Raw genomic sequence first — 12848 nt, 5'->3', positions numbered from 1 at the left:
GGCATTAATTGGCATTTATTTATGAAAATAAAGGAAAATAGGAGAAAAGGATGGTGAAAGGTCAAGAATTGCACGAGGAGGAAAATTGAAGGAAAAACAAAAGAAAATGAAGAAAGTAAACACCTCAATGATAAGAAGGCTTATGAGGATCAGTTCACAGCTTTTCTCAGTTCAACCTTTTATCGGTTTAGCTTGGAGCTCTATTCTATTCTCTCTCTCATACTCACTTAGAGAAATCTTGGAGCATTGTTGGAGCATGCTTGGAGCACTCTAGTTTTCATTGGGTTTGGAAAAGAAGGCAAAGGAAGAGAAAGAAAGCGCAAGGAACATCGGGATCAACATCTACAATTGGATTGCTTTGTAAATACCGAGTTGTATGCATGATTTCCTTGCTAGCTTTGGCATGCATGGTATATGCATGTGGTTATTTGGTTATGATTTTTCATTGGCATGGAGGATTGCTTGAATAGATAGTGGTTTTGCCTAGCCTTGCCATTTCTTGGATAGCCATGGTGTTGTGGGTTCCCCCACTTAATTGTATAACAACAGTGGTGAAAAATTCCATGTAATAAAAGTTAATAAAGGAAAAATAAGACCACGGTTAAGGGACACTTATTCCAAGCTGAATGTTGGGCAAAGATATCCCAGTGGGCATCACTGGATGTGTGTTTTGGCTAAGGAAAATTGACAAAGGCTAAGGAAAAGACATTAAAAGGAAAAAGGGCATTTTTGGCACATTTATTTATGAAAATAAAGGAAATTAGGAGAAAAGTAAGGTCAAAGGTCAAAGGTTGCATGTGAGGAGGAAATTGAAGGAAAATAATGGAAAATGAAGAAAATAGAGGCCTCATTCATAAAAAGGTTTCTGAGGATAAGTTGGTAACCTTTTTTTCAGTTCGAGTTTGGAGCTCTCTCATTATTCTCTCTCTCTCTCTCTCTCACTCTTGGTCACTTAGATTTTTCTTGGAGCACTCTAGCTTTGGATCAAGGAAGGAAAAGCAAGGAAAGGAAAGGATAAGAAAGCAAGGATCAAGGAAGAAGAGCAAGATTAAGTGGCTTTAGCAGGAATACTTGCAGGTAACCTTTTGCATGTGTGATTTCCTAGTTGGTTTGGACATGCATGGATTTTCATGTTGGTGTATGGTTCTCTTGTTATCAGTGGCATGGTTTTGCTGGGTTATGATAGTGGTTTTCAGCCTAGCCTTGCCTTTTTCCAGATGCCATGGTGTTGGGATGTTTATTTTGGTTTTTGAGCTTTGGTTTTCCGGATGGATTTCAGAATATGGGGTGAAGGTGATCTCAAGGTTCATTCCTAAAGGCCTAGGAATCTCTTGACCAATTTTGGTGGGATACACGATAAAGTCTAAGGAGAAGTCTCAGTTTAGGGCCTAGTGATCCGGGTTTGGGTTGCGGTAAAGCTTGAGAGACTGGTCTCAGTTTAGGACTTAGTGATCCGAGATTGGATTGCCGTAAAGCCTGAGAGACAAGGAGACAAAAAATTTCTCAAGGATAGTGATCGATTCTGGATGGCATTCCAAGTTCGGTTTGGTTCTTATCAGAGTACTGGTTTTGGTGTGATCACAATTTGATGAGGGTGGAGGTGGTTTAACCTATGGATTCCCTTGGTTTTTCATGGACTAGTTGTTTTATGAGATCCCACATTCATGCTTGGAATATGGCACGGGGTGACTGGATAAAAGAAAATTTTGGTTCAACCATGTCTACGGTCGGGTGGTACGTGGAAGTCCTGAACCTGGTCGGATTTGCCTATGATTAATACAAGCTAAGTTCTCTTACTTTTGCACTAGTTTATATGTGGATTTAATGGCTATCAAATATTTGATATTTATATGGTTTTATGTTGGGTATAAGCATGATTAAATGACTGGTTCATGTCATGGTTATTTCATGTATTTACTTGTAATTGTTAAATGGATGGATGCAAGACATAATTGATGGTATAATAGTTCAATGGAGAAGGAGGTGACCCTTCTGGTTATGTTTCATAAGTTCTTTCAGTCATTTATGCTTTGTCTTGTATCCTAGAACTGTAGGTTGCATTAATGCCAAGTGTTTGACAAAATGTCAGTCCTAGTTGGGGATGCCCAAGCCTAGTCCTTAGGTTGATTTTTGATTTGTTTATATTGGCATCATGTCTTTGATGGATTCTGAAGGTTATAATAAGTTCTGGGTAGAGGTCAGGATTGCGGGATAGAAAAGTGGCTCAAATCTTGGGGACGCTGGCACACGTTTACTAGAAAAAGTCTAGGGACGCTCACACACAGGCTTGTGAAAGCGACTTTGGCTTCTGGTCGCTATCTTTCCTATAGCATGAGAGCGACCAGGGGTTAAAAGGATTAAATAATCAGTGGGACTCAAGGACAAGATGTCTGAGTTGCTGACATGTATTTTGAGGGTGTTGTTGCTGATGTGGATGGGTTTGTTTGATATGTTTCGTCATTTCCACTTCCTTAAAGTCACCAAGGAAGTTGAATCCCTTATAGTAGCCTCTCTCATCGCATGTTTACCCCGGTTGGCCGGTTGCTTGGGTGGACCTGGGAGGAGGGGGTGTTACATATCGTTTCTGGTTGGTGTTCATGTTCCTTATGGATGTGGGTTGAGTTACTAGTTCCTGGAGCCTTGGTTGGACAAACGCTTTGGAAGACCTGGAACAACTTGGGTTGAGTTACTAGTCCTAGAAGCCTTGGTTGGACAAACACTATGGAGCCCTTGGTGGGTTGAGTTACTAGTCCTAGAGCCGTGGTTGGACAAACGCTCTAGAGCCCTAAGGCAATTGTGGGTTGAGATACTAGTCCTAGAGTTGGGTTGGAACAAACTTTATGGAGCCTTGTACAACTTGGGTAAAGACCGATTTGGTGATGGTTAGTGATGTATGACCGTGAGGTGGAATCACTAGTTGAGGGTTGAGGTGGTTTGGCCTCTAGAAGCCCTGGTTTGGTTTTGCTTGGTTTATTCCATGAGATCCCACATTCATGCTTGGAATATGGCATGGGGGTGATTGGTTGAAAGAAAGATTTGGTTCAACCCAATATATGGTTGGGTGGTATGTGGAAGTCCTTGACTTGGTTGGATTTTCATATGTTAATAAGAGATCTTTTCCTCTTGTATTTTCATGAGCAATTATACTTATTATTATGTGACTTTGATGGCCAATTTATCATGATGTATATGTTTTTCATTTATTTGTTATATGTTGGTCATAAGATATATATTGGCATGGCTCTTGATGTGTTTTGATTGGTTGAGGAATGGTTAATGAATGCATGAGCTAATAGATGTTATTGTAGCTATGATTTGAGGGCATTGGGCCTTCTTGACGATTATCATATAAGTATCAGATGCGTTTAAATATGCATTGATGATCTGTAGATTACATGTTCACCATGTGTTTGACAAAATGTTTGTCATGGTTAGGTCAAGTTCTTGCTAAGTTTTGCATTAATGGCTTTGTCCTTGTGTCATTCATCATTCTAGAAAGTTCTATCAAGTTCTGGGTAGAGGTCTGGGTGCTAGCCCTGAAAAAGTGGCTCAGATTTCAGGGTCACATGCTCAAAATTAGGAAATATAAACTACATTCATTGGGAGGCAGGGTTATCCATGCGACTGGAGGGTTACATTCGTTGGCTTGCCTTGTTATGCAAGTGACTGGGAGCCCAGATCACTAAAAAGGCAAGTTAGCTAAGGGTTTGGGCACTTGGAGTGGTTGTTTAGCTCCCGTGGGTCATGTAGCTCCTGAGGAAGGTCATTAAGGTTTCGGTTTGTCGATTCCACTTCCTTAATTGTACTTAGGAGGTTGAGTCATATCATAGTAACTCTTCGTCACATATTTACCCCGGTGGACTAGTGAACATGGGTAAGTGTGGGAGGAGGTGGTTACAGAGTGGTATCAGAGCTCCCAGGTTCAACACTTAGCCTGGATGGACAAAATGTGTTTATCATGCATGCATGCCAGTTGTATATGTATTCATTATGCATGTCAATGTCTATATGTTTGTTATGCATGTATTGTTATGGTTATGATTATCATGCATGAGGTCATGTGATGCAGTTGGTGTTGTCATGTATGATGTCGACATATTGATATGATTATGTATATATACATGTATCATGTTAATCCGCATTGATCTTGCAGATGAGATAACCTCCCCTAAACTTCACTGAGGTATGTTGATTATGTTTGTATTTAGTTATTTTGACATGGTATGTTTGCAAGAAGTAGAGGATCAAAGATGAAAAGAAAAATGGTGGACTACAATTCACATGATTCTCCCTACAAATTAGATAAGCAACATGGTGATGAGTACTCCCCTCACATAGCAGATACATTGAGAAGTTTGAAAGAAGAAATCAAGAGTTGTAAGGCTGATAATGATAGAATAATTCGGTCACATGAAAGGACTTGCTAAGGCATAGGAGAAATAAGTAGAGGTTAATGCATTGATCCTTCATAGTTTGTCAGACTTGCAGAGACGGGGACCGCTTAGGATCAGTCATGGACAAGAGGAAAGGACTAATGGGGCATATGGTAGCATATCTCATTCGGGATACAAGATTGATAGGGATGATACAGTCAAGGATGGTAGGTTCTTGGATACACCTGACATGAGGGGTAATGACTGAGGGTTCTATTCTAGTTCTGGCTCAGAGAGACAACACCGTCAACATTGTCACCATCCCTATAGAAGGAGTGAGAAGCAGTACTTGCCAAAGTCATTTAAGAAAGCAAAGCCTCCTACAGTTGATGGCGAAATGAAGAAGTCAGAAGATGCAAAAGCGTGGTTGCTTGGAATGAATAATTTCTTCTAGTTGCATGATTACTTAGAGAACATGAAATCGAGGATAACTACCTTTAGTCTTAAAGCGAAAGTAGACATCTGGTGGGAAGACGTGAAGAATTTCATAAGCATTCAGGAAGAGGAGTTAAAAAACATATGACCTATTGAAGATAATCTCATTGATGTCCATAGGGGATATTGTCTTTCTTGCAAACATTAATCTAAAACTACTTTTAATTGGTAAAGAACTTCTTTTTCCTTAAATGTAAGAGAATAAGCTAATGATCCAATATTTAAAAATATATGGTAAAAGTAAAAACTTACCTCTTTACTAACCACTTATTTTAAAAGACACTACTTTTTTTTAATAATAATGGTGAGTTAACACTTATTAACTAACAACATTCTACAACCACTTTTTTTACCATGGTGAATCGCTAACTCGTTGAAGTATACTAGGTGAGACCCAAGATCAAACCTAGTGGCTGCCACTATAATGCCAAGAGTATATCCAACACTCCGTAAGCTAGATATACGAAGATAATTTATGACTTAACAAGAGTCGAGACTCCATGAAGGCAGTAGAGCCTACTCCCACAATAAGCCAAAAATATCATTCGATGAAATTTAAAACGAATTAAAAGAGATAACACATCCCACTGTGTCAAATATTTAATCGTTTAAAAAAAAATCAACATTATACAACCACATTAATAAAAAAAATATCTAAAAAAATACCTACCAATAATTATAAAAAATTCCTTAATATTTATTTTAATAAAAATAATTCTATATTATAATTTATAATTTAAATATGATTTCATATTACATATAATTGTAAAGATTTACCAAAAATAACTTATTCAAAACTCTTTTATTATAAGATAAACTTATTCCATTTACCAATTCATTTAAATTTAAATTTTTTAATATCCATGTGCATGTTTCTCGAAACTTCAAAATTAATGCTTAACAATAATCACATTCCACAAGGTTAAGCTTTCACGCTTTCACCCCAAGACTATTGGGCCCATTCCATCCAATTAAACATATCCACCAACCTGATTAGGCCTGCCTTTCATGATCTTCATAGATACCTAAATATGAATATGAAAATCTAAATAAACTTTGCGTAAGAATTATTTCATACACTTTACACATAAAAATAAATTGGGATTTGACATTTTCTTCCTTTATTACCATGATCATAAGAGAATGTTCACATTGTCAGTGTCATGCAAAGTAAATCAAAGACAATACAAAGTATAGAAAACTATGACCGCATGAAACTGAAATAAAATGGAAATTGAACCAAACAAAAATAAAATAAATAGGACAGGCTACACCTAGCAAGAAAGGGGACACAAACGGACAGAAAACTAGATTGTCCCTTCTGAATGGTACACTTAATATGAATTTAAAGAATAAAATATTTTATTAAAAATATTCTATTTGTTCTAATTAAATTTTTACTATACCCTTAATAATATTAAAAATTAAGTTAATAATATTAAAAATTAAATTAAAATTATAAAAAGGCCATACTATTTCCCTAAAAATATTAATAATTAAATTAAAATTATAAAACCCCAATACCAAAATCAATCAGTAACCATCTTCCACAATCAATCAGTAACCATCTTCCACGATGTACCCGCAGTGCATCATATGGATTAGCATGGTGAAATTCGGAACAGGAACAGGTTACAACGATACGATTCGAGTAATTCATAACATTTCTTAGTGGTGAAATTCGTTAAAAACGTGCTGCTACGCAACAATTACAGTAAATGGTATATCCCATTACGCGTACTACTTCCTGTTTATTATCAGGATGGGACCTTACATGCTTCCGTCTAAAATGTAAACTGTCGAAACCATGTACATATATAGACATCTTCTATCAGAGAGATAACGAATAAAATCCTGAGCATGGCGTGGGAGGACATTAGCGAAGACAAACGCCAGAAGAAGAGAAGGCACCGTCTGCGATGCCTCTACCCATCTCCGGAGACCCTCCTCAGAAGAAGACAGGAGCATACCATACACTCACCACACAATTTTTTCCTGCGTAGTGTACCACATGGATTCAATGAAGTCACACTCACATTTCCTCATAACGGTTCTTCTCAGCGAACGCATAGGAGGATTTCGAGTACGTGGCTGGTCGAGGGTTCGAATCCTGGAGCTTTTATTTGGCGAGGTTTAAAGGCTTTGTTTAAGCTGGCCATCGTAGCTGCTTTACGTGTGTTTGTGCCCAAATCTTGGCCTCCCTTGCAGATAGCGAGTCTGTTCTCGTTGCTTCTTCACTGGTTGTTGCCTCTTCCACTGAAGGTTATTACTGCTACTACTCACGGCTGTGGAAATTATGGATTGTTTTTATTTGGTCAAGAAGCCAAAGAACATTATAGTTTTAAGAAAAAATTGCCATTTAAACCCATTTGATATTATTGGCATTAGTACAGTGTAAATCGATTCTACTTTGACTCAAATTTGTCTTATGTCCATACCAGTCTTTTGATTTTGAGGTTGCCAAGCTCAGAGTTCATCATTCAGGTTTTTTGCAGTGGCTCCTGTAGCCATAACGTTTCTTTGATTTTAAGGTGGCGAATCTGAGGGTTCAAATTGAACATACTTATTAAGCACCCACGTTTTTTAACGGTGGCTTGGAAATTTGGTCTATTGAAGAGTAACTCCTGCTTGCCGTGGGGCAAGTGGATATGTGAGGAGATATATGAAGGGAGTTACCGAGTCTCTAAATGAGGACTAAAACGTCAGTTCCACATATTAAATTATATTATTTTTCTATCATTTATGACACACCAGAGCGTAATCATATTTGATGGTGGAGTGTTTCACCACAATGGGGTATTCTCCACTCTAATCCTGGTGCCCCCCCTGCTGTTTTGACATTGCTTACTTTGTATTCATTTCGATTGGGATGGAATAACCATTTATCATCTCTGCAATTTCCAGTTCCCGGCTGTTACATTTGTTTAACATGGTATTACATCCTTCACAGGGCTGATCTTTCTGACAAGAGAGGTCTGCGAATTTCAGTTTGTAGGTTTTGAAAGTTGTGCCTTTTCCCACGAAATCCCGTAAGGCAGGACGTCATTATGCGATTTGCTGCAGTCGAACAGTGATATGATTTTATGTTGCAGTGATGTGCATTCCGATTGGAGTTCTGCTGTTGGTGCTTATCTCCAGTGTCTGGGCGATTGCCTTCTTTCCTTCAGAAGGCTTGGATATCTGGGGACTTGGCTTCCGCCAGGGATCGGGACCCGTATCTCGCGCTATGTTCATCGAAGGCCATTGCCTTTGCAGGTGCCTTAAGAAGTGTCCGTTGTTGGTTTTCAGAGGCTTTCCAGTTACTTCAGTCAGTGGCCACTAACTCTCCCCATACAGGTATCCATTAGATCCATGGGTCACCTTCTACCGTCTAAACAGGAGATGAACCAGATAACCTTAGGGGACATCTACAAACAGTACGTCTAGGTCACTTTGAGTGCAACCACCACCAATCCCCCCAAAACAAGGATTAAGATGTTCTTTTACTCTGAACATATTGTATAATTCAAAGATGGCCTTATTACCAGAGCTGCATACACATAGAGACGCCGATGCATTCTCAGGAGGGCCGAACAATTGGAGTGCTCCCTCCGTTATAGTAAGGGTTTATGAAATGCCTTAGTTTATGTAATGCAAAGATGGAAGCATCCGGTTGGGTGGAAATAATAGGCCCCAGTCAGTGGGAGTAGCCAGTTGAAAGTATATTAATGGAACAGTTAATGTTTTAATTTTTTATGTCTAGAGGAATTGGCAACTGGGCCGGGGTCTCGTATTGCATGACACAGGGTTGATTCTGACCGCTACCACTATAATAGTATAACCCCTAGGTGAACCGCATCGCCCTCAGCACACGGCCATGAGTAAGCAACCAGGATTTGAACATAAGACCTTGTACTCACATTTACCTGAAGTTTTCACAGACTTGCCAAGTGAGCTTCTGGGGGCTAATGGAACAATTAAAAGAAAGTAGGTGGCGGCTTCTTCTGGGTGCTCCCTCCCCCCAACGGTCTTGGTCCTAAAATGTTTTTTTAACTATGAGCATGTTCTACAACTCAGAGATGGCCTTATACCAGAGCTGTGCATGCGCGCACACACACTTGATGCATTCTCTCAGGAGAACTGCAACATTGGAGTGCTTCTGAGTGGCTGTGTGCTTATGTGATGTGTGAGAAGTGGTGAGAGTTTGATCCATGCTGGAGGAAACACATGGATCATCAAAGGACGTATAGGTGGATGTTGTGGAATTGAGGGAGTTGGAGATGATTTGGTGCTTGTCAATGGAGAATGCAACGCTGAAGAACTCCTTGGTGTGGCCATCTACGTAGAGTCAGGGGCTGTCTGGTTGAGGTTCCAATTCCAGTATTGGAGCTTCCCGTTTCAGGAGCTCGAGGGGGTAAAACTGGCCATCAGAGCAAATGAATGTACACTTGATGAAGTGGGAATTCTCTGTTAGGTAACTCTGTGGGGCACCATACTTCTTGCGGTCTTGGGTTGGGAGCCACTGCTGAAATTCTCAGCACATGGTAACAGTGCTAAATACCTGACCTAACCTACCTGCTGAGGATCAACAGAAAATTGAAAGTACTATCAAAACTGAGATCTGATTTTTACTATGACCTGAAACACAACAAGCTGAAAATTATAACAGCAAGTACAATAGATCTGAAACTCAAATCACAGCACTGTTTTATTACTCTGAATTTCTGAAAACAGGAAATACTGGAAATACTGGAAGCTTTGAATCCCAACTCTAATCGCTCAGTGATTTCTACTGAACTGAATGCTTAAACCCTATACTGAACCTCCTTTTATACGAAAGGAAGGCTTGTAGGGTTATAAAAATAGTCTGATCCAGAAACGGATCAACTCCTGAAATAAATCTTAACCCTAAGATCTATTTCAGCCTAGGGATCATTGCCTCTTTGCATGAGCTAAGTACCTAAGAAAGTACACCAAATAGGAGAGGCTGATCATGCATGCAAGCATGTACCTCCTTCCCAGGACAATGTGTCCATTCTAACTCGAAGTCAAAAGTCTGCTCATGCAGCCTATCCAGCTTTAGAACAGAAGATAATTGAAGGTAAAGGCTGCACGCTTCTAAATCTGGAAATCAGACTCAATAAAAGCAGAAACCCCAAACTAGGAATGCTAATTCTGGAATTAAGCAAAGATGAACTGAAATAGAAACTGAACTGAACTAGATTCCTCTAAATATGGTACAGCAGTGAACTGAAGGAGGCAAAACTGGAAATAAACTAAGACTGGCATATGCATGCACCCTCTACTCCTCCATATAACTGTGCCTCTTCTGGTGCAAAAGTATAGACTTCCTCTTCCCTTGCGAAACTATTCTTTGCACTTATACTTCAATTGTCATTAAAGCTACTGTATGAACCAGTGTTGCATGAAGCGGGGATGTTTTTTGGAAGCGGGGATGCGGAAGCGTCATTTACCAAGAATCTAGGAAGCGAAGCATCTTGGAAGCGTCTACTATATATATATATAATATTTTTTTTGCATTTATATTAAAAAGAACATCCCAAATACCAAATTAGTTGTAGAAGACATGAAAACATGCATATTTTTACATAAATCAAGATAGATATGACATCCATGATTCCATTGTACATCAATGATTAATTATTTGAGCATCAACCATCTAGATTCTAGCAATTACAAACATACATAAAAATTTTAAGCATATCATAAAACATAAAACATTTAGAAGATAAAATCATTAAACATTCAAGTAACTTATCTAGCAAGTGAGCAACTGTCAACATGAGTCATGTCCAAAATTCAAATAATAATGTTTACAAAATAGGCCACTTGGCCACCACCAAGACTCAAGTACACACTGAACTAGGAAGAGTAAGACAAAAAAGTTCAAATTCACAATAGGAGTCTACAAGTCTAATCTATGAAAAAAGTAGTAAATTGTGAATATATCTACTAATCTCTCCTCCTTCCACCACGAATAGGACGTGAGCCTCCACGTGGTGGCAATGAAGAATATGGTGGCTTTGGAAGTTGTGGTAGTGACTGTGGAACTGATGAAGATGAAGCCCTTGTTGTTGGTGTTGAAGCATGGACCTTGGAAACCAAGGAACTAGATGGGGGTGGCATCTCAACTCGATCATCATCATCCTGGATAAGAGCATCCTCTAATTGCTCTAATCGCAACACTCCATCCTCCAAATTGGGCTCCTCTGGATTTCTGTCCCAAACCTTAAGGTCTTTATTAGTCTTTGCATCATCATAGTAATGGGACAACAATCGCAAGTTGTAGTGAACATAAATCAAGCTCTCTGCCCAGTCTAAATTTAACCTGTTATTTTTAACACTGTAGATGAAAGAATGAGAGCTCCAACACCTCTCTGCAAAAGAAGTGTTTGCCACTTGTGATAGCACCCGCAATGCCAAAGTCTGTAGAAGTGGAGTAGCACCTCCATGCATGTTCCACCACTCAAGAGAAGAAAAATTTTCTTGATCTCTAATTGCATGCATGCTCCCAAATGGACCAGTGCTAAGCGTATAGTGTGAAAATTCCACAAGAGGAACCCCTACTGCAACGAACCGATGTTGCTTCTCCTATTTGTTAATCCATACAAGTTATTTACTGTGTGCTACGACAAATATTGAAGTAAATACTATTGCAACCTTCACTTAATTAAATTATAAGCGGAAACAAGATACTAAGCAAGAAAGAAAATACAACACAATAGACACTGTTATTTTTGGACATATGACCTCGGCAAAACCCAATGCAGGAAAACCAGTGTAACAACTTTGAGGGTTTATTATTATTAAGCAGTAACAAATTCTGAATACATCTCTGAATACCTCACAGGGTTATTCAGTTACAGAGATAAATAATGGTAGAAAGATTTGTGAGATTACCTCACACAATCACTGAGAAAATCCCCGCTGACCTGGATACTGAATAAATGGCCTCTAGCAGACTCTATGCCGCTCTGTGCAGTCCTCACACAGGCTCTGCGTCAACCTCTCTAGGCTCTGTGTCACTCAGTTTGCTGATCGATTTGCTACCCGGAGTTTTTGCTTTCAGCCTCGCGGTCTCACACCTTGGTTCTTGGCTTCTGAAATTGACTCGCCTCAGCAAAATCTCAGACTCTCTCTCACCCTTTGCGTTGCCTCTGTGTGGCTCTTCGTGGCCCTGTGTCAACCTCTGCGTTTGGGCTACTGGATCACTCTCTGCCTTTCTTTACTGATGATTCTCCGACTGAAAAAATCTCCGGAAGCTATCCCTGCCCTTCAATTGCAAGAAATCTCCTCAATCGAATTTTCCTCCTGAGAACTTCTCACTTCAGAAAATCGATTTCTTGATCTCTCTTGGTGTATTTTCCAAATGACCCTCAAGCCCCTTCTTATATCTTCTTGTTGGACAACCAATGGCCTAAATTAACTCCTAATCAAAGGCTCAGATCATTTTGACTTGATCTCCGTCTTTTTCTAGAAGTTACACCCACAATTAGATTAATACCCATTAATATTTTAATTTCCTAAGTTTAGACTTAGGAACTCCATTAAAAATATTAATTATTTTAATAAAATCGTCTCTGGGTGGAATTTCCCAAAATGGTTTCTAGGTTCTTTGGAATGCATGTGCCCAAGCCTCCCTGCAAAATTTGAGGCCTAGAGCACATCCGATGCTACCCCAAATCAACACTCCCTCTTAGCGAGGAATGTACTGTAACAATACACTGTTGCTGCATACTGCTCTGACTCTGAAGCATCGTCCTCTGCGCTGCTGATGTCTGACATGCTGTCCACCAACTACTGCGCTGCTGCTACAACTGTACTGCTGCCTTTGACACTGCCATTGCCAATGCTACATCTATACTATAGCTCCCTCTTAAATGCTGCATCTCCTATGCTGCTAGCACTGCCACTGCTAACACTGCATCCATACTGCAACTCAGTTGCTGAGAGAAGCAATTGAAAAACATCCAAAATTAC

General features: G+C 39.4%; 1 protein-coding gene across 4 annotated transcripts in view; it reads left to right on the top strand.

Annotated features, from left to right (window-relative positions):
* Positions 1 to 6467: 6467 nt before the first annotated feature.
* LOC149179092 (uncharacterized) overlaps positions 6468 to 12848 on the top strand; it is a 395456-nt gene continuing 389075 nt past the window's right edge. The window contains exon 1 of one of the 4 annotated variants that reach the window (XM_089420514.1): positions 6468 to 7130. In XM_089420514.1, the coding sequence (XP_089276640.1) occupies positions 6729 to 7130 (402 nt within the window). In that variant the 5' untranslated portion in view covers positions 6468 to 6728. The remainder of the gene's footprint in view (positions 7131 to 12848) is intronic. The other 3 variants (XM_089420515.1, XM_089420517.1, XM_089420516.1) reach the window with 3 other exon arrangements.

Source organism: Pinus tabuliformis, chromosome 4_1 (assembly GCF_031772625.1).
Source record: "Pinus tabuliformis cultivar Carrire ecotype Pingquan chromosome 4_1, CPIR1, whole genome shotgun sequence".
Taxonomy (NCBI): domain Eukaryota; kingdom Viridiplantae; phylum Streptophyta; class Pinopsida; order Pinales; family Pinaceae; genus Pinus; species Pinus tabuliformis.
The sequence above is the reverse complement of the archived record's forward strand: the minus strand, read 5'-3'. Positions and strand labels throughout refer to the sequence as shown.